At 42.0% G+C, this 24,909-nt stretch overlaps 1 protein-coding gene across 5 annotated transcripts in view; it reads left to right on the top strand.

The window, feature by feature from the left end:
* The window catches only part of tbc1d22a (TBC1 domain family, member 22a), a 182,422-nt gene that overhangs the window by 56,568 nt on the left and 100,945 nt on the right, over window positions 1–24,909 (top strand). For 3 of the 5 annotated variants that reach the window (XM_037760159.1, XM_037760156.1, XM_037760160.1), the window contains exons 7-9: window positions 857–985; window positions 5,336–5,401; window positions 13,509–13,623. In XM_037760159.1, the coding sequence (XP_037616087.1) occupies window positions 857–985; window positions 5,336–5,401; window positions 13,509–13,623 (310 nt within the window). Of the gene's footprint in view, window positions 1–856; window positions 986–4,785; window positions 4,849–5,335; window positions 5,402–13,508; window positions 13,624–24,909 lie in introns of all 5 variants that reach the window. The other 2 variants (XM_037760157.1, XM_037760158.1) reach the window with 2 other exon arrangements.

Raw genomic sequence — 24,909 nt, forward strand, 5'->3', positions numbered from 1 at the left:
CACTGGCTGTCCTGCCACAGTGAACATGTTATTTTTGAAAGGCTAAACGCCAACAAATATGGATTGAATCAGAACATTTCATTAGATAAATGTTTTTATGATTTTTGTGAATTTTTTACAACGGAGTTATTGGAATTCTTCGGATCACATGAGTCTGAAACAATCCTATGCAGCCGCCGTTCGCAGTACACAAATGTATTCTGGGTCGAGCTCGCTCGGGCATGCTTCAAACTCATGGTGTGAGTGGTACCGGGGCGAAATTGGAGTGGGATAGAGCGAGAGATAAGGCGACGCTCCAACTTAAAAAAAAAATCCGCTCTGCGCTCTATCCAAAATCCTTTCGCCTACACTCCCCGCTCGCTTCACTCCACTTGGCTCATATTCTCTGAAAAGTAGACATTTTTTTCACGATCTGGGCACAGAAATGATTGATTGCAGGTATTGTTAGACTGGAGAAGTTTCGATACTACTTGGTACTGGGTTAATTCCATACTCAAAACCGATACCCAGCCCTAGTTCTTACTGAAAGTTAGATGAGAGAATCAATACCACTCTGGCTTCTGTCAGTTAAATAGCTTACAGGCGATGGTTAGCTTAGCTTAAAGCCCGGAAACAAGGGGACACAGCCAGTCAGAATCCACCTGCCAGCACCTCTAAAGCTCACCAATTAACATATCTTATCTCATTTCTTTGAATCTGTACACAGGCTGAAGTGTAAAAAGAACATCTTCTTGTTCAGTCATTATTTGTTTCCATCAGTCTGAGCTCCTGAATATGAATTATAGTTGAGCAACAACTCTATGCTACCTTTTTATTTACCCTTTCTTTCTTTTGTCCTCTTCTCACCGTCTCTTAGGGGTACCTACCAGCTAACGCAGAAAGAAGAGAGAGCGTCCTACAGAGGAAGAGACAAGAATACTTTGGCTTTATCCAGCAATACTACGACTCCCGCAATGACGAGCACCATCAGGACACATACAGACAGGTATACATGCGCGTGCACACATTGTCCTGTTTACTCGTTGTGTGTTTAATCATTTTTTTACATGTGACTTTTATTAACACCTGAATCCCAGAACTCGAAGGACAGAGTGACAAAAGGTTCCATTTTCAATTAAAAGAACAGCGTTTTGTCACTAATGTATTCCCTCAGCACAGACCCGGGACACGTGCGTGCGTGCGTGCGTGCGTGCGTGCGTGCGTGCGAGAAAGTGTGACAGGATTCGGCCCTGCAGACAGGATTACTGGAACCAGCTCCATGCTTTTTCTCTCTCTCTCTCTCTCTGTCCCTTCCTCTTTCTCCCTCATATACTCATAGGCTTGTTGTCTGCGTGTCTGTCTGTGTTGACATGCAGCGAGTGTGGTCGAGCTCTGTTCACCGAGCAGAGACAACCAGCCCCGAGCTTCAGAGCTGCTTAAATGAACACTTTTCTTTGGCTTTGAAAATAATATCTCCTTTTACTCTCTGTTTATCCGTCTCTCTCCACCCCTCCATACACTCTCTCACTTTAACACTCCACTACTTCCCATTCATTCCGAGCCGATAAGAAACATCAAAGTGGGCTGTCGATAGCAAAAACACACATTTCTCATATTCCGTCCAATTTCCCATTGATCTCCTCTGCACTGTGCCAGAAAGCTGGCATACTTTGTTTTGATGACTGTTTGGATCGCGTCTTGGTGCCTGTTTTTCTGCCAAACTCTGCTTGTTCCAACACTGTTGTTGTGTTGACGGGCTGAGCGCTGATTTAAAGTGGATTTTTTTTTTTTTCTGTGTGTGTGATTATGTGTGTTTGCACATATGTTGATTTGGCACTGGAATTGCACATGGCAGTGGGTTTGTATGAAGTTTGTATATATATTATGTCTAAGCCGCTGTAGGCATGCATTACATGTACCTATATGTCTTCTGTTTGTCTGTGTGTTTGCTCATAGTCCATCAGCCAGTGTAAATCTCTCCATCTGTCCCCGTAGTTAGTGTCTCTTCTTGTGTCTGTCCATCTGTCTCTTTTATATATCTGTTTATGTTGTTGGTAACTTGCCCAAACAGCTTGTATGTGTGTGTGTTTATGCATATGCATATGGATGTAGCAGCCATTGTAGAAGTCCCAGCTTGCATTGCGAGCTTTTTGAAGTACTGCTGCTGTTTTGTTCCATCCCAAGAGAAAGTGTTGAAAACAAAAATCTAGTTTTTTTGTTAGGCCATCAGAAGATATAAAGTGGAGTTGTGTGTTTGAAACAACTGATTGAGTTCTACTGTTAAGGCTGCATCAAACCATTTTTGACCAAAAACCACTTCAGAAATACCCCTCCTCCTTGCCACCTGTCTACTATAACATACATCCACTTATCTTTTAGTCTGGATTTGTTTGACTTTTTCCACCAGTCACTCGTGTACTTTGTCTCTCCGCCATTTTGTACTTTGCAGAGATTGCACTGTGATGCTGCGTTCACACGACGAGCGACTCAGCAACAGGCTACAACTCCTGTTCAATGGAAGCCGGTGACATTAAGCTACAAACTGACTCTTGACACTTGTCACTGTCTGACGGCCGTGACTAGGGACGCCACGATACCAGAAATTTAGTAGTCGATACCAATACCAGTGAAATCCCACGGTTCTCTATAACAATTCGGTACCACGGTAAAAAAACAAAATAAATCAATAAATCCCATGTACTTCAACATACTCCTTTATTATCGTTTGCATACTTTTTTCTGTTCGGAAGTTAAACAGCTCATATTCCCTCTCTATTATCTATTTTATATAACTGTGAAAACATCTCCTTCAAACAACTGGAGTTATTTAGGTTTCTCGCCAAAAACTACATTTTACAAGATTACATTTGAACACATCATTAACTTTAGAATTTACGTTCGCCCAATGCTATTTTACTGAATAGAGCCTGAACACATCATGATGTAAATCAGTGGCACCTCCCGAGCTAGTTAATGTTAGCTGTAAGTAGCACAGTCCTGCAGGGAGCTAACGTTAGCTAGCTCTCATCCTGCTGATTTCAACATGGACTTGTTGTTCACAATGGAGCATTATTTGTGAACAAATAAGGTGTGTCCACTGGACGCATCCATAGTGAGTTTACTGCGTCCCAAACACATTCCCTATCATCCCCGGGATGACGGGACGCCGTTAGTCTCGAGCCCTGACCATATCTACGGTACCTGTGGTACTATAGAAAAACATGTAACGTCACGTTTTCAGAATTTTGGCATTGACTTGGTGCCGAAGTATCGGTTCTCGTGACATCCCTAAGCGTGATGCTTTACAAATCAAAGTTGAGCTGGTCTCAACTTTTTTCATGGCGCCAATGACACAGTGAAACGTCAACCAATCATATCAGTGCTATATAACGACATACCTGCGTCAACAAGCGCAACACTCCAACTCAGCAACAATGTAACTGGCCATGCTGGCTGTTTTGTTGCTCTTGTTAATCGTAGTGTGAACATAGCATTAGCTGGTGTGATTTTGTGAGCTGGTGAGCAGCTTACAGTTTTATATGGGGTAGTTGAAACCGTATAGGCCACAATGGGCAGAATGCTGCTGAAAGTTGCATAGAGGGTTGTTGATTCTCAGTGGGATGAGCACAACAAACATTACAGAATGGTTCAAATGAGTGCAAATATACAGTAAATAGAGTGCATGCATGTGCACATTCGCCTGCAAAGAAGTGCAGTATAATACCAGCTTAAGTCCAACCAAAAGTAAACAGAAAGTGGCCCCATAATTACCTATTGTGGCTAACTGCATAGGCCAGGGGTCTGCAAACTGTGGCTCCGGAGCCACATGTGTCTCTCTAGCCCCTCTCTAGTGGCGCCCTGTGGATTTATAAAAATGGAAATGAATAACTGTTTTTTGTTTAAATTTTCATTTTTATTTATCATTGTTGTAGGTCGAATGTACGACGGTACGACGGTACGACGGTACGACGGTACGACGGTACGACGGAGTATTAGGGCCACATTGAGGAAAAAAGTAAATCTGAGATTTCGAGAATAAAGTCATAATATTTCGAAAGTAAGTCATAAGTTTAAGAGAAAAAAGTCGTAGTATTATGAGAATAAAGCCAGAAGTTTACGAGAAAAAAAGTCGTAATATTATGAGAATAAGGTCAAATATTATAAAGTAATAATTTTACATGTTATTTTCTTTTGTTTTCATAATGTTACGAAATTTTTATCTCTTAAAGTTATGACTTTATTCTCGTAATATTACAACTTTTTTTCTCGTAAAGTCATAGCTTTATTCTCGCAATATTACGACTTTATTTCTTGTAAAGTTAGGACTTTATTCTCGCAATATTACGACTTTTTTTCTCATAAAGTTAGGACTTTATTCTGTAAATCTTAGATGTTTTGTCCCTCAATGTGGCCTTAATACTCCGTAGTACATTGTCTCTTTGGCCCTCACTTCATTATACTTATATACTATATACTTAGACTATAAACTGTGTTACCTTCATCACAATGATCAAATGTTTTGCGGCTCCAGACAGATTTTTTTTTTTTTCTTTGCCTGAAAAGGCTCTTTTGATAGTAAAGGTTGCTGACCCCTGGCCTAGGCTATATACTTTGGTAAGAAGGGCCACAGTCATGAGAATATGACCCAGTCTTACGAACATCTGGGGAGATCTTCCAGCTGGCTAAAAACATGTTAAATGTAGAATATTGAGGACCTGAAGGGGGACTTCTACATTGGTGCTGAGTGTGAGTGTAAACGTGTGTGTGTGTGTGTCTAACACCTTTTCTCTCCGATGTTGCTGTCAGATCCACATAGACATTCCCAGGATGAGTCCTGAGTCTTTGGTGCTGCAGCCAAAGGTGACAGAGGTAAGGTGGACAGAGCAGACAGGACTGTGAATACAGCTCAATCCCCTCAGTCCTGTCAGCAAAGCAGCCACACACTCTCACAAACGGTCCGGTGTGGACTATTTCAGCTGGCTCAGCTCCAGCCGCCGTCCTGCATCCGTCTGGCTCCCTTCTGACGAATCTGTCTGCCTGTCGTATCGCTCATCTGGCGGGGCAGACACTCTGAAATGGTGTAAATGTGGTCCAACACACAGAGACAAAAACACACACACATGTACTGTGAAGCACATAGTATCAAAGAGACATATCAACATATGCACACTTGCATTCAAGACCACCGCTGCTATCCATTTCAGAGCAGCGAAACCCCCGCCTGCCTCCAATCAAGGACACCAATCCACTAACTGTTGCTCTCTCTGTCCCTCTCTGTCTGTGATGCCCAGATCTGTGCTAACCTGCCCGATGCTTCAGTGTTTGTCTTTTTTTTTCTCTCTTTCTCTCTCTGCAGATTCACATTGACATACCGAGAACTAATCCTCTTATTCCTCTCTTTCAACAAGCTTCTGTCCAAGAGGTGAGACCCCCTTCCCCTACCCCCTGCTGCACACACACCACCTCACCTAGCAGGGTTTTCCCCCCGCTGCTTTTAGGCAGATATGGGAGGTAACATCATCAGTGGCACTGATATTGTGGGGCAATAATGATGATGAGTGATGAATAAGATATCATAATAGCTTGGATTACATTAAATTAGGGCTGTCAAAGTCAAATAACGCTCAACACTTAGGCTACATTTTGGTGAGGAAAAACTGGCATGGCCATTTTCAAAGGGGTCCCTTGACCTCTGACCTCCAGATCAGTGAATGTAAATGGGTCCTATGGGTACCCACGAGTCTCCCCTTTACAGACATCCCCACTTTATGATAATCACATGCAGTTTGGGGCAAGTCATAGTCAAGTCAGCACACTGACACACTGACAGCTGTTGTTGCCTGTTGGGCTGCAGTTTGTCATGTTATGATTGGAGCATATTGTTTTATGCTAAATGCAGTATCTGTGAGGGTTTCTGGACAATATCTGTCATTGTTTTGTGTTGGTAATTAATTTACAATAATAAATATATACATACATTTGCATAAAGCAGCATATTTGCCTACTCCCATGTTGAAAAGAGTATTACATACTTGACAAATCTCCCTTTGAAGCTGAAGGAGGCAGATTGGAGCAAATATGATTTAAAAAGAATTATTTTTATAAAACGGTTGCTATATCGTGACAGAAGTACATGAAACAGGTAACCTGAAAAAAATCATGTTCCTCTGTGTCCACCGGTGTCCTCCGGTGCTACTAACGGCATCTGCAAGATTTCACAGACTGTAGTAAAACAAGCAGTCAGAGCTGATCTGAGGTCTGCTGTCCAGCTGCTGTCTGTGAGAGCCGGCTGTTACTCACTCATCTTGTAGTGCACGGTTTAGCTGTAAAATGAGAACGTTTGTGACAATTGTGAAATCTGGTGAAGGAATGCTAAGTTCTGGTCACATGACCGGAGCACAGCCAATAGGAACGCTCTCTTTCTGAAATGACCTGTGATTGGTCAAAGTCTCCCTTCACCGGCTAGATGTTCTAAATCCTAAAAACAGAGCCATGAGGAGGAGCAGAAGTCTAGTTATCTCTCAGAACACTTGAATTACAATATGCTGAAAGGTTATTATGGGATTTATGCCCAATGAAGCCAAAAATATACTGCCTACTGCCACTTTAATGTGCATTTTGAACAGATACAAAAATGTGTGATTAATTTGCGATTAATCGTGATTAAATATTTGAATCGATTGACGGCCCCACATTTAATTGATTCAAAAGGTTAGTGCTGAAAATTCTGAATTAAATAAAGTGCCTGCCTAGGAGTTTAAAACGGGAAAACCCTTGCTTCAGCACACTGCATGGTCTGGCATGATTGCACACACACACACGCACACACACACACACACACACACACACACTCACACACACACACACACACACTGTAAAAGATTACATATAGAAGAATTCTATAATACCTGCAGTCATGCATGTGATCAGATACACAAACTCTGCATGGTTAGCGCTCTCTTTGCTCCGCTTTGTCAGCGTTACCAAACAAAGCATTTCTTGTTCCAGTCGGGTGTTTTTAGGGGATATAAGAACTAATTATCTTAAAACCCTCTTAAGCAGATAAACAATAACTATCAGAGGTAGTTAGGGCACATTAGGAAAACATACGGCAAGGCGCACATTACCAGAATCCTTAACTATTAAATCATGGTAAGCTGCTTCAGATAACAGCGTTACTTAAAGACTTAAAATGTAAATGCGGCATAAATGCGAGTCACTTTTGTTTCTGCAGCGGTGTGAGAAGAAGTTTGGCTCAGCCGGGCCTGAGGGACCATCAGTGCAGCCTCCCAATGCAACTTAACACGGGAATTAACATGATTCCCTTCATTTATATGAGGATACGTTTATCTTATTATTATTATTATTACAGTGCTTCTAGGAGGCTCTGTCATACATACTGTAAAACCACTAGCCTGAGAAGCAGATAGAAACATCCCATAATGAGGCGCAGGCTAATGAGGTGTCGAGGGCTCTGGACTGCTCTCTCTATATACACCTACACATAGGTGTGAACAACACACAGACTGTATACACACCTGAAGGAATTCACAATCACATACTGTATGCATGTGTTTACATTAGGGCTGGGACGATACACCTAGATCCGATACTATCATGATACTCGATTTTTAAGTATTGCGATTCGATACCACGATTTAGACCATGGGGAAAAAGTTGAATCATACATTTCCATGGACTTTAACTTTGGAAATATCTAAATTAATCCAGTAAACATTTTGATTTTCAGCACGTATGTAGTCAGAGATGTCATGAAGTCAGTTAAATTAGTTAACGACGCATTATTTATGAAAATTAAAAAAATCAAAGACTAAAGACATGTCCCTCACAAATTAGTGGTATTTTCCTTTTAATGTATAAGGGACATGTAATGTTTTTAACTTCTGGTTAATTTAATCCAATCAATCTTATTTCAATAGATGTATTTTGTATATACAGTTCCCTTTGTTAACACCTTATTTGGAAAACCAGATGTAGTCACACGTGTCTACCTCCTGTAACTTCGCCAAGTCCGTCACTACCTCTCCCGTCAGCTCCGCTCTCTTTATCCATCCATGGTCAGCTCCATCGGGGCCGTTTGAATGCAGAGAACAGAAATGTCAGTATATGGGTGCTCTACAGTTGTAGCGTCGGCCCATTTGACCACGGAGATGAGTGGCGGCTGGCTTGACCGACAGAGTCAGCATGCAGCTTTAGCTCTGCTCTGTCTAGCTCTGCTTTTCCTGTCAAAGTGTTTCCATCCTTTACTGGATGTGTGATGTTTACCATGCTGGATGTGACGTGAGAGTGCAGGGCGTATCCACGCAGGCTCTCCGCCGTCTTCTGCTCTGTCATATCTGGCAGTTTCTGCTCGCTACGGCCGGCCGGCTACCGTTTGTTTTGGTTGATGGATACGGAACGGATATGACGTCCCGTTACTCAGACTACAACAATACGCATAGACTCAAATGAAGCAAATTCTGGCATTATAAAAATTTATTTCAAAATTGTAAAAAAAAAAATTGCGATACATAGGTGAATCTATTTTTTTCCCCACCCCTAGTACACATGTAGAACAAAGGGACGACATACTATCATTCATCAGTGCACAGCCTCATGTACAGTACAAGCACATTAATTCATACACACTGTGCCCCAGGCTACGCCACCTTCAGTTAACCCCCGTCTTGTACGGGATATAGCGCCGGAAGGTGAGGAGGGAAATACGATCAGACAACGGGGGATGTATAGCACGTATTACTACTGTACATGTCCTCTGTATTTACCTCCTTTCTCCCTCTCATCCCCACACACCACCTCTCTCCTCTTTGAGTGCAAAATAAAAGCCACCAATATATTCCAGCAGCGTGCACCTCATATATTTTGGTATGCAACAGACTCCAAAGGCCCACTTTTTTTTTTATATGCTTATGCTTGCTGCGGTGCCACCTGAAAATCACCTCCGCTTCATTTCATTCACTTGTTTGTCTCCACCCCCCCACCTTACCCGAGGGGCTCGGAGAGATTTAGTCGAGATGGAAAGCAGTCAACAGTCTGTTCCATTTCGGGGGAGAGAGGGATATTGAAGCAATTTCTGCAGTGGTTCCCTAAGTGGTATCTAAGTGTTTGCGTTTTTCTTGTTCTGGAGAACAACGCCGTCTTCAAGAGATGTTGATAATCGGCAATTACAAGTTCCTGACGTGCAAAGAAAACATCTTGTTTTGCTTCCAAATTGTGATTAGAGGCTGAAAGAGCAGGATTTACTGTATCAGTGTCTGCCATATTAAGAAATCTTGTTTTTTCATTTTAAGCGTTTCGCTGATGCTTTTTCAGTGGATAAATCAGAAGGAGTGCATACGGAGCAGTTTAGTGTGTGAATACAAAGGATATTTGAGCGACTGAGCCCATGGTGATGACGACAGTGGGATCATCTTTTAAGCCCCTAACACATAGACTGTATATAAAGATGGACGACATGACAGCTCCCCAAAGTGAAGCCAAAACATCTGGATCGCCCCCTGGTGGCTGGCTGCAGTATAGGTCATAAATGGTACATGAGCCAAAACTAAAAAGTCAAAGAACATGTCAAATGAATTTTTCCCAAAGAAAGTTTCTGTCATTTTATGTAGTTCTTATCACGCTGATGTATGATCAACCTGTGATTGACAGCTGCTCTGAGTGAAGTAGTCGCGGAGCCGGATGCTCGGGAATTGTACGAGAGAGGAAACGTAACTTTAACTTTCCATAACCGTCACGAGTCTTTGTAATAGAACATGTGTCAATTTGATCATAAATGTAGTTATAGAGATATTATAGTTAGTTGTTGTGTCTTTCTAGGCAAACAGCTACCGCGGTGCTAACATAGCAGCTAGGTGGCTCACGCTAGCAAGCTGTGGCCGTGCTCGGCTTGTAATTTGATTCTTGATACCACAGCTCCAGCCCCCCGATCACTACTTCGCAGACTATGGCTCCAAATGGCGTAAAAATCTCAAAATGGCATGTCCCGTATCCGGGATATTTTAGCTACACTTCTGTACAGCGGGAGGAATTAGAGACACGTTGCCCATCTACATATACAGTCTATGATCTTACCCCTCCTTAAGTTTCTTTTTCACTTTACGTGTCAGATGTCAGCGAAGAGTTCTTTGACTCCGCTCTATTTTGTTGTGTCAATTTCCTCCCTTTCCTCCTGAGATCACCCTTATCAGGGTCCTCGGGGGTCTGGAGCTAATTTGATGGAGCCGTAGCCGCTATGACACAGGAGACACGGGGAGCTGATTTCCTGTCCTAGAGATGCACGAGAAGAATATGAAATAATGGGAGATTAACATAATTTGCAAGAACGTAGCTCGCTGCCTGTTGAGGACTGAGTGAACTCTGTTTAAACTCAGGAAAGTGTTGTTTGGGTTGCCGTTTGAAGCGTCTTCCACATACAAACATCCTTTGCTCATAGTAAACAGTGTGTGGGTAGAGTCATGTGCACGTGCAGGGGGTTCACTCAAAGCGCGAAGGTGCCGATGTGAAATATGCATGTCAGCTTTTGAGGTTGCACAAAAAGAGAGTCCCATTACCCAGACTCCCCCTGCAAGCAGCAGCAGCACCTCTCCCTGTTTGATAGATGGGGCTTTGATAAGGAACGAGGAAGTGTGAGGTGTAGAGGCAGGTAACAGGGGTTTGAGGAGAAAAGCCAGAGAGAGTTGCATCTTAAAAATCCCTCCGGTTCTCTTAACATTGATTACAGACTTAGAATAAAAATCTTTGCACGCACAGCTTCTAAAAAAACGTTGCCATGTTTTTTTTGTCTCTCCATAAAACAATGAGCTATGAGGTTATTTAGAAAGTGACAGAAACATGACATATATCCCCAGAAAAATCTGCTTGATGGGTGTGGTACGGCAAGTTGTGGGTGTACTTTTTGGGGGAAAATCCATTTGAGCTCCAAAAAAAACCCCATCAAGCCGGCCTCCTCTAATTCACCGCGGCTAACAGCATTAAACAGCCGCCCATAACGAAGATGGAAGTGTTCGCCTTGCAAAAAAAATATTGAGAATCAGGGAGTGTGAGAGAGAGAGAGGGAGATGGAGGAGGAGACGGACTCAGAGGGGAGACGGACACAAACTGAGGGAGGAGACCAACACCAAAGCAGAGAACAAAGTTCAAAGGGATGAGGGGTTTTTTTGTGCATAAAAAAAAAAATGCAGCTGAGAAAGCGATTGCTGAGGTGTGAGAGAGAGAGAGAGAGAGAGGTGAAGAGATGGTTCTTTTTAAATTTAGACTGGGTTGGTCTGTTTCCATGAAGCCCAAAATCCAGATTCTGCTTTCGTAGTTTTTAATGTGGACAAACGTTCATAACCTGCAAAACAATAGACAATAAATACCAGGATGAAAAAAGATGGGATTTAGTAACCACAAGGAGGGTTGTGGTGGAATAAAACAGGCTACACACACACACACACACACACACACACACACACACACACACACACACACACACACAAAATGACGCATACAACACACACAGGGTTTAATCTAGAATCATTACTAGCAATTATGTGACATTTACCTCAAGTGATATCTTTAATTAAGTGTTTTCTGATGCATTTTCTTATTGAAAGTCAATATTAAAAGCTCTCAGGGTTCAGAGCTGTTATTAGAACATATGCCATTAAAGGCGCCCTGTGGAGTTTTCTTGTAAACAAGCTAAGGTTACGTGTACGTTCAGTGTTTCTCACGCAAAGCACTATCCTTGAGGTCTAACAAGCAATTAAAATGTATTTCCTTCCTCATAAAACATTTGTAAAACAGATGTTTTTCAACCTGTCTCCCACAAAATGATGTTCCCATACAACTAAACTACATAACCAAAATACCTTTTAAGGAAAACATATTTACTTCCTGATTACTGTCGCAGTTTTAACAGTTTTAAACACGGGATTTACATTGTAAATTGAAACGAAACAAAACAAAAATGCAACAAAACTACTTAGTTGGACATGGTACAAAAAAAACAAAAAACTAAACGAAAACGCAAATGTCTGTTTCACACAGGACACGAGCAGTGGTCTCCTGGGGGAAAATTCTGTGTTTGTTGGACTCCATCCACCTCCCCTCCGTCCACCTCCCCTCCGTCCACCTCCCCTCCCACCTACCAGCAGTGGACTTATAAAACTTATGAATAAAGTTTTTCTTTAACGTAACTTTCTTTCACGGTCCCTCGATATATTACGTCCCTCGATATATTACTTCACCTGCTCTGCGCATCGCTCGTTGTAATACGTAACTTGCAAAGACTTACAAAGGCATTTGTGATACGTCAAACACGGACGTAATCCGAGACAAAACACGTTGCCTTCCAAATGGAATTGAGAATGCAATTTAGTTGTATCGGAACGTCATTTTTAGGAGACAGGCCTAATTTAATTTTTTATCCCTCCGCGCTGGTGACGGCCGTGGCCGGAGTCATTATATTTTCACTTGTTGTGAGTGTGATATCTCTGGTACGCCACGATCAAAATCCTTCAAATTTGGCACAAGCATCCACTTGGACTCAAGAATCAACTGATTCGATTTTTTATGGTCAAAACACAAAACACGTTTTTGGCCAAGAATTCATATGCTAATCATGACATTTTCACACAAATGTCTAACAGGATAAAATGATGAAGTGATGATATTTTGGACAGACATGGATGTAAACAACAACTTGACTTGTTGGCGGAGGCGTACAACCGTGAGGTGGTAATTCTAGTTTAACAATATTTTGAATCCTGCATTGTATAACCCATATTTCCTAGCTTGTAGTCTTTTTCTTGCTTGTCTTTTTTGGCGCATTGCTACACTATTTTGCGCATTACCGCCAGTCCATGTGCATCCTCATGCGCCCGCCCAGTACAAAGAATACAGGGACCCACTCGTAAAAATATTACCCTATAGTGATACTAGTAAAAGAATTCCACAGGGTACCTTTATTGTTGTTTTTCTAACACATCCACAAAAAAAGAGATGAATACCACATACATTCTTTGCCTGTGATCAGCTAGAATGCAGTGATGGCTCTAGAAGAGTCGCACATTAAACCAAATTAATATCAGCTTTAAAAATCGATATCCAACATCTGTAGCACTCCACTCCCACAGCGAGCAAGGTTGTGCCCATTCAGCTGCTTTCCTCCTCACCAGCTTGGCATGCCTCAAATTGTTCTTATTTCTACTACTGCCTTCACACACCTCGCTCACTTTCTAAAATGTACTCGTCTATGATTACAACTTGTCGTTCTAACTAGCCTAATGTTTGGCTGTCGGGGAATAACCATTTAGTGTCAGCAAACATGCTTTATTATTAACATATCATTTGTGAAGGGAGGGAAATGATTAATCAATTAATTGAGTAGTTCATCAAGAGAACATTTGACAAATTGACCGATTGTTTACGTGGTTTTCTACTGATTTGAGCTTAGTTTCTGTATGTGTTTCTGTGTGTTTCGTCTACTGTTCTGACACCATGTCTCTGTTTGTATGTTTGTGTGTAAGATTTTTGAGCGGATCCTTTTTATCTGGGCCATCCGCCATCCAGCCAGCGGCTACGTGCAAGGCATCAACGACCTGGTCACGCCGTTCTTCGTCGTCTACGTCTTTGAGTACATTGGTAAGTGCCAATTCTCCCTCTCCTTCTCCCTTTCGCTAGTAGTCCCTAATCTTTTGTGTGATGTGCTATTGATGTGAGGATCAGTCATCTCTTTTTGCTGCCCGGCGTCTACTGCTGCTGCAAGTGGCGCTCTCCACAGTGCAGAGTGGCACCTTTATGTAGCCGGCGAGACTCAAGGTTCACTCGCCGGTTCATCACCACAGGTCACAGGGAATCAACCCTTGGTCCCAAGAGACACCCCCTCCTCCCTCTTTTCTTCTGTCTATCTGCTCTTCTTTCATTTCGACACTTCTTCTCTCAGTTTGTGTTGAAATGTGTTCGGGAGTTCCGTTCATCAAAGCATTCTGGGTACTTGCATGTTTGTGTGCACCGTATTGCGTTCCGATCACCCAGTACAGGGGTCAGCAACCTTTACTATCAAAAGAGCCATTTTAGGAAAAAATAATTAAAACAATCTGTCTGGACCCTTTTTTTTGATCATTGTGATGAAGGTAACACAGTTTATAGTCTAAGTATATAGTATATAAGTCTAATGCAGTGAGGGCCAAAGAGACAATGTACTACGGAGTATTAGGGCCACATTGAGGGAAAAAACATCTGAGATTTACAGAATATTACGAGAAAAAAGTCATAACTTTACAAGAAAAAAAATCGTAATATTACGAGAACAAAGTCATAGCTTAACGAGAAAAAAAGTTAGAACATTACAAGAAAAAAGGCGTCATGTTACGAGAAAAAAGTCAGAAGTTTACGAGAATAAAGTCATAACTTTACGAGAAAAAAGAAAATAACATGTAAAATTACTACTTTACAATATTATGACTTTATTCTCGTAATATTATGACTTTATTCTTGAAATCTCAGATTAATTTATTTTTCCTCAATGTGGCCCTAATACTCCGTCGTACCATAGACCTACAACAATGACAAATAAAACTGAAAATGTAAACAAAAAACAGTTATTCATTTCTATTTTTAAAAATCCACAGGGAGCCACTGGAGAGGAGCTAAAGAGACGCATGTGGCTCCGGAGCCGCAGGTTGCATATATTGTAATATTACCCATCAATCATTGCGCCTCATTGGAGCACTAGCATAGGACTATGCTAACCAAATCAATATTGAAGTTATGACTCTGTAGCTTAAATATTACATAAAAGGTTAACATTAGTTGTCAGTGCTAATGTCAGCTGCTGGAGTTAGAAACAAACCTAACCAACCGTCAAGTTGAGTACAGCAGTCCTGCTGCCGCAGCCGGCGTTGTGCTCTGGAGCTATAGCTGTTCGCTGAGTATTGTGTTATTGATATTTAGCTGTTAATTCAGGGAGGGATATATATATTTTCAATATATATTTAATATTTTATTTCAGTAGTGTAAAATTTGTACAGTAGAAGCGACATGTATCCGAGGTGTTTAAGTTACCAGGGTAACGCACGGAGGAGGCGATGCCTGCATTGGAGACGTCGCTGGGTGTTACGTTCGGAAGAATTTTGTGGAGGGAAGTTCTCTAAACCGACAGTCCCTGAACAAGGAGCAGGGAGGAGGGAGCACTGTTTATGTACGCTCACTGTGGAACGGAACGCAGCTTATGTGTGTGAGAGAGAGAGAGCGTGACCTCTAGGCATCGTCTGCAGAGCCCTCCTGCTGTGAGCGTTTCTGCTGTGCCACATTTACTTTAATCTCACACTTAATTCTTTCCACAGTAGAAAGAGTATGCTCTGTCAGATACGAAGCACACAAAGACTGCTGAAGAATCATCATTTCATGGAGGATTTGAATACAATTCAAATTCCTAACAACTCTTCGTAACCATAGTACGACCAGCGTAGAAAATACCAGTCCAATAATACATTTTTGGCTGGACTGCAGAGGGCCAGCCCTACAAACGCAAAAGTCTGTCACTGACTGAGTGATGAAGTTACAGGATTGGTCGGCCGACTGTTGGAGTTTCCTCATTGGCCGTTGCTCTTTCAGAATGAAAAGGCGGAGAACTGTGTTTATGTTTTGTGGGGAGCGTGTCAGCGGTTCAATGTATCATTACATAGTGCTGTTGTTGTGCACGTGCTATTGTTGATGTTCGTCGGCCGCGAGCTGTACTCACATACAGTACCATTGAACTGATTATCTAGCAGCCACACGTCACTACTGCCGTATGAACCCAAAGTAAACAGACTGTGCTGTGATTTAGCTAACATTGTAGCTGCTCCATTAACACTCCATCTAGGAATAAATACGGCAGCAACAATGTCAGTGATGACAGCGGGAGAATCTAAACACTGATAAACTTTCGCGACATATGTATATATTGTTACACACCACTTATATGATGAATGCTTATGATACACATGCTTTAATAAAAACCTGAAATACTTTTGACCTTGCATACTGTATTTCACCTTGTATAAAATGTATAATATACTGACTAGTAAATGTTACCTGTTCTCCGCCTTTTCATTTTGAAAGAGCAACGGCCAATGAGGAAACTCCAACAGTCGGCCGACCAATCCTGTAACTTCATCACTCAGTCAGTCAGTCAGTCAGTGATAGACTTTTGTGTTTGTAGGGCTGGTCCTCTGCGGTCCAGCCAAAAAACACATTATTTTTCTCATACTGTCCGTTTGAATATATCTTTATTCACCCTCTGTTTGAAACGCTCCATTTTAGTGCTCCTGTCTCTTTAAGACCCCCTCCTGAAAAAGCCCAGTCTGCTCTTATAGGCTTGTGAGATAATATGGTGCACCTTTGCAAAGGTAGTTCTCAGGCCGTGGGTGGTAGATTCTAATGGGCCTTGAAGGGGAGCTAAATCTGAACGGCTTGTTGAATCACATGTTTTCTGATCCAGGCAGCCCGCAAAAAAAACTGACTGGGTTGTCTTATTTCACAGTTTGTAGGATGGCAGGCACTCTAGATACCCAAATGTATGAGCACAAGTACTGACAAAGTGAGTTTTTCATGATATATCCCCTTTAAAACCAATTTCTTCTTTGATTGTGTGCATAGTTGCATAACTTACTTTAGTCAATGCTTTGTTGTTTTTATGTTATGGAATCCTTCATGTGGGTATTTGTCAGGATGTTCATGAATGAACCCCAACAATGTTTTAGGACCCTGGTTTTTCCCTCATTGCAAAAGTTTCCATAGAACGGGTCCCTGATGGCGTTTTCAATCACCTACTGGGAGTTGTTCTTATGGAGGTTTTCCAGCATACAGAAAACAATCAGCGTTTTTTTAAGAAGCAATTTTGCAGCACACTCCTTCTCTTCATGACTTTTGTTGATAATCGGAGGGAAAGTGTACAAACAGCAAGCGATGGGAATTGACCCCGTGCTGTCGTGGCAGCTTTATAAGTGGCTCCGGCTCTACTGGATGTGTGCATGTCTGCATGCTTCCTGTGTGATGTTAGCTCCTCCATACATCCCACATACAGTACAGTTTCTTTGCGCTGTGTTTTGGCCCATCAAGCTCTTTGAAGCCATTCAAAATAAGAGCCGCTAAGTGGAAACCGCAATGCTCCGTGGACCGTACCTTCGCACGCTCCGGACCGACCGCGGTCGCAGAGATACAATTAGGATCCACAAGTTAAGTGGTGGGAAGCACGCGAGAGGCTGGACTCCTGTGCTTCTCTCTACTGCTTTTTGGCACACAGCAGTTTTTGACTCCGAGCTAATGAGTGTTTTGTTTTAAAGGGTTTTCTCTGCTTTTATTGCAACTTCTACTTTGGTTCACTTCTTTTAGTATAACGCAATACAATGCAACAGCACTGCAAACTACAGTTCAGACCATGAAGTTGAATTAACACCTCTAAATGAACATTATAAGCTTTCATTAAGGTAGGATTTATCACAAGGCTGTTGTATTAGACTGCATTAGTTGTAGCTAGGTGGAGTGAATCCTTTTCTCTTCATTTAGCCCCTTTTGTCCTTCGTTATCATCTTCTCCCGTGTCTTGTTTCCTCTGCCTTTTCTATCACTGTCATTTTCCACTTTCTTTCTTCATTCCCACCTCTCTCTGCATTTGTTTCTCCTCTCTCTATTGCCTTCCTCCGTGGGCGAGTCAGACTCTCGTCAGATCTTCAAGGCATTCGCCACGCGCTTTGTTCCCCCCCTGCATCTCCATGCGCTGATGAGCTTTGAATAACACACAAGCCAACAAACCTTCAAACGTGCCTGGCTGGCATCTTACATCACGGGTTGATGCGCTGTGTTGTTGTTTGTTAGGTGTTCTTGTTTTCTGACGCAGAGCGAGAGAGAGAGAGAGAGTTGGGCTCTTTCATGAGGTATAGGCCTAATTCTGTTTCTTTTGTGGAGGTGTAGGAAGTGTGAGATATACTCTCTCATGCTGCCGTGCTCTTTCTTGCTCTCTCTTTGGCTGTCTCTCTTCTTCTCCTGCATCTCTATTTCCTTCCTCTGTTACATTGCCCCTCCCCTCTTCCTCTCTCTTTCCCTCCCTCCTTTGTAGGTGAGCTCATGAGTGTACGGTGAAAGCAGGAAGTTAATTCTCTCCAATCATTCCTTTACAATTAGACACAATCACCATGGGCAATATAGACATGCCGTCTGAATACTTCTTACACATGGAAGTAGTAACATTTGAAGGTTTTTATAGGTCAGACACCTGAACTATTCATCTTTCTCACTTTTCTTTTTCTTCTCTGAATGAGGTCAAACCCAAGAGACATGAGCCTATGTGGTGAACACACCGCCCTCTTAAGAAACATGGCTGCAGGCCATACACGAAGAGACTTAGAAGTGAAATTTCAAGCGAAAAAAAAAGAATTTAATAATTCATAATTCAGTGTTTTTCTAGGAATATTTGTAGTGAAGAATGCTCAAGTGTATCCTCATGCCAAAATATTATTATTGAGACTATTGATCCTATATTTTTTTGGCCACTTGGGGCAGTGTAAATATGCTGTAAACAAGTTTTAAACACTGATAGATCAGCTTGAATGGTCACCATAGCAACCTTTCAAGCCGATATAGCAAACTTGCTAGCCCACAGTTGCTTGTTCACACATCGGGCAAATAGAGAGCAACATCCGCATTCATGTGGAGTCATATTTCTGGCCACCTGGCACATTCAAGTTCAATATTCACAATCCGTTTAGTTCTGTTTTGGCCTCCACAAACTCCTGAGGGAAAGATCTGTCTCTTTAGCTGCTAAATGCTCCGCTATGTTCACCAGCTAGTTGTTACCTTTGTCTGCTGTTTAGTGCTGAACAGGTAGCGTACAATGTTGTTGTTGTTGTTTTTTTTAGAGCTCTTTTACTGCCTGCTCAGCTGCTCAGCTGGTTAGTAGGGATGTGACAGTGAGCAAATTTTCCCACGGGTTAATAAACCGGTGTTAACGATTATACCGCACATTTTACAAGAAAAGATGACGGTCAATATGTATGGCATGCTTACTTTGATCTTTAACGTCGGATGGCTGTGTCTGGCCTCTTTGGTTGAGCTATCGCTGCGGGGCTGCAGGTTTTCACCTGGCGCTGCTCCGCTGCGCACACCGGTCAGATGTCAGTCTAGTATAGATAGCGTGAAACTCCAGATGTTCACAAGCATTAAGTTTCACTTTCCAAACGCCGTTATTTTAAGCCAAAACACAATTCTTTCCCTAAACTTAGCCAAGTGGTTTTGTTGCTTAAACCGTTGCCTGTTTTGTTTGTGCATTCAAATGTGTTGCTTTTAAGTTTCACTTTTACAATGCAGTAGGCCTAGCGGGCCCCTACTGATCCACATCTATGAGGCTTATAACGAGCGACACTGCACATTCAATGAGCTGATAACTGTTGAATCGGGTGGCCTGCTGCATCTGAAAACAATGTTGATGAGACCAGCAGACACTTGTTCTGCAGTAACAACATTATCCTGTGGGTAGTTAGTGGCTGGAAAGGCCTTTGTGCATTTATGTCCTGCAGAAAGTCTACACTGCAGATGTCTGTTTAATGGACTCACCATTGGCTGTTGTAGGAAGTGGGCCTTGATAGTTCATATTATGGTGCAGTGACCTAATCAGCAGCCCTTTTAAAAGCTGTAAAACTAAACGAGGAGCGCAGTAGGTGAGAAAGTGGCTTAGATCAGCTTGCAGCAAAAGAAAAAAGAGGCCAATATAGGCTGATGTCCTGCAGCCAAACCCAGAGCCAAAGTGTCTGTAGAGATGGACTTGTTATTCATGCACACTACGTTTTCATTCACAAAATGTTCATCACATCGTGTTTGTGTGTGAAGCCTTGTGAGTTTGAGTGACAGCCAGTATCTGAGGATGTGAGCCAGTTCATTGATTGGGAACCTGATTAAGACTTTGACCTGTTTGCAGCTGCTTAATTTACCCTCTAAACAAGTCTTCTCTGTCTATTCTCTTCTCCATGTTGTGTGTTGTCTCTGTCTCAGACATCATTTCTTTGCCATTCTCTTTCTCTCTCCTCTCTTTCTACTGTACGTCTCTGTCTCGTTGTGTTTTTGAGATTCTTCATTGATTGAAGTCTTTTTGCGTGATAGTCTGTATAGGCCAGTGTTCATTTTAGCAGCTATTTTAGATTTAGCCTAAGTCTTAAAGGTCCCATATCATGCTCATTTTCAGGTTCTTACTTGTATTTTGGGTTTTTACTAGAACATGTTTACCTACTTTAATGTTTAAAAAAAACTATACCCTCTGTCTGAAACGCTCCGTTTTAGTGCATTTCAATGGAATTGTAACAGAATTGCGTTGCTAGGAAACAGCTTGGGTCCATGTTTACTTCCTGTCAGCTGATGTCACTCACATACACTGCAACAGGAAATAAACTGGGACCCATTAAAAATGTTTACGTTTAAAACTTTGAAATGGTCTAAATATTGTGACATCACAAATGGACAGAAATCCTGACGGCTTGTTTCAAAAGCTCCATTTCTGAATACGGGCTCTGTGTATTTCTCTGTGGATTCAGCGTTTCGATACTTTCACAGTATTTATATAGAACTTAAACATGCTTTATAATATAAAAGCCATGAAAATGTCACTTTTTACAATATGGGACCTTTAAGACGACCTTTAATGTAAAAACAATTTGCTGTTTGTTACACTTTGTCTAAACGACTCTTTTTTACTGTGTTAGCTGATGGATCTTGTTTTTTGCACTATCCCCTTTGCTGCTGTACACTGTAAATTTCCCCACTGTGGGACTAATAAAGGAATATCTTATCTTATCTTACCTTATCTTATCTTATCTTATCTTATCTTATCTTATTTTATCATATCTTATCTTATCTTATGGGACCTTTAAGACAAAAATGCTGATTAGTTTTAGACACATTTTAGTAATTTTCTTCCTTCATAGTTTTAGTCCAATGTTCGCAACCATCCCAGATTCCAAGCTGTTCTACCATCCCCTGCCACAATCTACCTTTAAATTCAGCATCTCTGTGTTCTTTTATTTCTTTATCATAAAGTGCTTTGTGCTGGGAGAAGTGAATCAGTTCATCAGACGTTTGCAAGGACGGTGGCTCTGAGTGGTCAAACAACCCTTTTGCCTGTTGACAGATGCGAAAAAAACGCAGCAAATCGAACCTGTTCCGAAAACTTTAATGGCGGACGAAAGTTTCGGAGTCGGTGTGTAAACGTGACAGACACAACGTGAGGTCGTATTTTTAAACAAGCGACAATTGCAGACGAAAAATACCGACTTTGTGTTCAAAGGCCTTTAGTCTTAGTCCTGTGTCAAATGTCCTTCTATAGTCAGATTATATTGAACATTGACTGTGCTCATTAAGGATTAAGCACGATTCAGTCGCACTCACCGGCCCGTTATGAGAGTCAATCCACCCGCTGAACATGCAAAAATATGCGCTAATCAACCACCCGAACCCGACCCGAAAACCGCCAACCTAATGATTAGCACAATTGTCATTTTGTAACTGAGGACTGAGAAAAGAAGGACCGAGACAGACTGAGCGCTGCCACCGTGGTGTGTGTGTTTGAGAGCGTGACAGAGAGAGAGGAAGAGAAGGTGGAAGGAGACAAAAATAAAGATCTTGTTGACGTCTTTATTTTTGAAACTTTATTTTTAGTCTCGTCTTTTTGGTCAACGATATTGCACGTTTAATATCGTCACTGTTGGTGTTTAATGACGTCTGTGCCGTCTCGTCATCGTCTCGTCTTCGTCATAGGCTGCCCTCCGAATCACACCCACTCTCTGCTGCCCACCAGATGCCCCTTCATATGTTTGTTTGGTCGTGTTAGTTTACTAGTCTTCCTTTTGTTCCACTATTCATTCTGTCACTTTGTTAGCATCTCTTTGTTTTTTCCTTTTAGCTCTCTCGCTTGTGTTTCTCCGGCTTCTGAGTCACAACACAAAGCCTCGGCCTGGCACTGCAGCGCTTGTTCGGCTGCCATACACCTCCATTTACCTTTTGATGATGCAATGCGGAGTGACGGCCCGACCACTTAACCACTCCGTCTTCACAGCGCTCCCACTTTCCCCCCCTGTCACAAACTTTCATTAACACCTGACTGTTAATCCAAATTGAAAAGTTCCAATTGGTAGATTATTGATAAACTCTTGTAGAAAAATACCAGCCAAGTTGTTGTGTATTCACCTGGACTGTTGGGCAATCTAGCAGGCCTCCTTTCGTGTCAAAGGAGAAATTGATTTGGAGAGTCTATCGTTCTCGTTCTCCACCTGTGAGGCATCGCTTTGCTTTTGTCTTCTCCCCATCTTCCACGGCATAGCGCCTCTCCCATTAGCCGACAATAAAAGTCATCTAATTAAGGCCAGGATGGGCCGTGACGGGCCAAGGAGCGGGGCCGGTCCTCCTTTAACGTGGAGCGGCCATTGATCGGCCAGCAGATCCATAATGTAATCTGCATGCCAGTGTCTAAGTATGGATCCACTCTGAAGAAAGATGAAACAAGGGAGCAGGTTAGAGAGACAGGGGAACAAAGATGAGGTAGTGCATTTGAAATACATTTCAGAGGTGAGGGTTTGATAGAGAACTGCAGCTAGAATGAAGACGAAGTAGTAGAATATAACAGTGTCTCCTGGCGGCGAGACACTCCGGCTTAAGAGTAAGGAAGAGTGAGGGCATGGGGAATGACAGAGGGGGACAAACAACAGAGCAGGAAAATAAGATTTTCAAAAAAGGGGAAAATGACGGACTGGTAAAGTGCCCACCATGCTGTCAGGAAGCGGCCGAGCCAGGCAGTCCTTCGTCCCATCAACTAAGAGATGAATGGCCCGGTGTCCCCCATCGCCGTCCTCTGCTGTGAAGCTGTACTCGTCATAGCAGGCAGAAAGTGGCTGGCAACAGCTTCTCTGCTGCCAGGGTTCCATGAAGAATTCAGCATTAGCTCTGTACTGAGAGTGCTATCTAACCGCTGTGTGAGAGCAGTGCTTCCTATAGACCAGGGGTCAGCAACCTTTACTATCAAAAGAGACATTTTAGGCAAAAAAAAAAACAAAAGAAAGAAATCTGTCTGGAGCCACAAAACATTTGATCATTGTGATGAAGGTATCACAGTTTATAAGTCCTAAGTATATAGTACATAAGTCTAATGCAGTGAGGGCCAAAGAGACAATGTACTACAGAGTATTAGGGCGCATAATATGAAAAAATGAAATAACAAAATGACCCGCCCCAAACTGCATGTGATTATCATAAAGTGGGCATGTCTGTAAAGGGAGACTCGTGGGTACCCATAGACCCATTTACATTCACTGATCTGGAGGTCAGAGGTCAAGGGACCCCTATTGGAAATGACCATGACTGTTTTTTCTTTGCCAAAAAATTAGCGTAAGTTTGGAGAGGTTATTTCGCCTCCTTCGCAACAAAGCTAGTACATGAGTTGGTACTGATGGATGCCTCAGGTTCCTGGTTTCATAAGATGCCAGTATTTTCACTCTTAATGCGTTAAAGAAATTAAAAGTAGTGGCATTAAACAAAACACATTATTATTGCCTTAACTTTGACAGCCCTAATAAATAATCTAATGAATATTTGTCCAGAAACACGACTCCAAATGAATCCTGATGTCGCTCTACGTATCTGCTGGATGAATATATAAGCAACTGCAGTTTCCTAGAAAAAGAAAACAGCATTCTGTCTTGTTTTGATATTTGAGAAGTGGAGAGTCTCTCTACCATTTTGTAGACGTATGTTGTCGTCCCCGTAGAAGTAGGATAATGTGCTTAGTGAGCAGGAACCCTTGAGGAAGTATGTTTAAAAAATTTAAATGCGTTTTATTGCAACAGAAGCAGAGTCTCATCTCCAAATGGCAACGTGAATTACTAAAGAAGCTGGGGTTTGAAGAGAGAAGCCGTAGACATTTACACAACGCACTTAGTGTCCGACCAACCGGAAGCCGTCGGTCCAGTCCAGAAAGGCTTTGGAGATGTGTCCTTGTTGTAATTAGAGAAGATGGAGGGGGATGAGGGGTGAAAAGAGCACATGCCTGTATGATGGAGGTCCTGATAGTGCTGAGGAAGATGCTGTGTGTGTATTTGTGCATAAACTATATGTGTGTCTCTTTAAAGACTCCTCAGATCCCCCTAGACGCTTGCCTTTCTCCACAAGCTTCTTTAAAAGCTTTCATCAATGCAGTGAAATGTGTCCTTCCTTTTATGCTCTTCATCACTTGCTTATGTGGGGGCAACTGTTGTCTGCTTAGGGCACGTTTGTGATTATACACACAGCTTTTAGGAAGTAAGAGCTTCATGTCATCCATCTTGGCATTTTACATTGTTCTATAAAGTTTGTCTCAGTCCTGTGGTCACAAAAACATGCTTTACAAGATGAGAAAAAGTGCTGTTAAACATGCCTCCTTTCAGATTATGTATTTTATCATTGGGGTCTAGCAAAGCTGCAGTTAGCGAGCACGGATTGCGGTCACTTTGCTCACTCATTGAAAAAAAAAAAAACAAAGCGAAGTGGACAGTGTAAGTAGAGCAGGCAGACATTTTCCCGGGACTATCGCATTTCTTCTCATACGCAGCTTATATATATATTTTATTTGCCGCAGTTGTTTAATTTGAACCGAATATGATCGACTGTGATTCCTTCACTATACACAGATTGCTGGACATCACTTTGTCCAGCTGTTTTTCACTACACAACAGGGAATGTCATACTAGCTTTTCTCCTCAAAGAGACGAGCCGTTCCTCTGAGCCGCTCAGCTTTTGAGTTAATTATTAATATTTATTTTAACTGTTTTAAACCGATAGCGTTAATCGGGTTAAAATGCTTAATGTCGGATAACGGTTTCAACGGTTAATTATGTACATCCTATTGATCATTATGTAGAATTCAGTTCTACAT

The sequence above is a fragment of the Sebastes umbrosus genome, chromosome 23 (genome assembly GCF_015220745.1).
Source record: "Sebastes umbrosus isolate fSebUmb1 chromosome 23, fSebUmb1.pri, whole genome shotgun sequence".
NCBI classification, from domain to species: Eukaryota; Metazoa; Chordata; class Actinopteri; order Perciformes; family Sebastidae; genus Sebastes; species Sebastes umbrosus.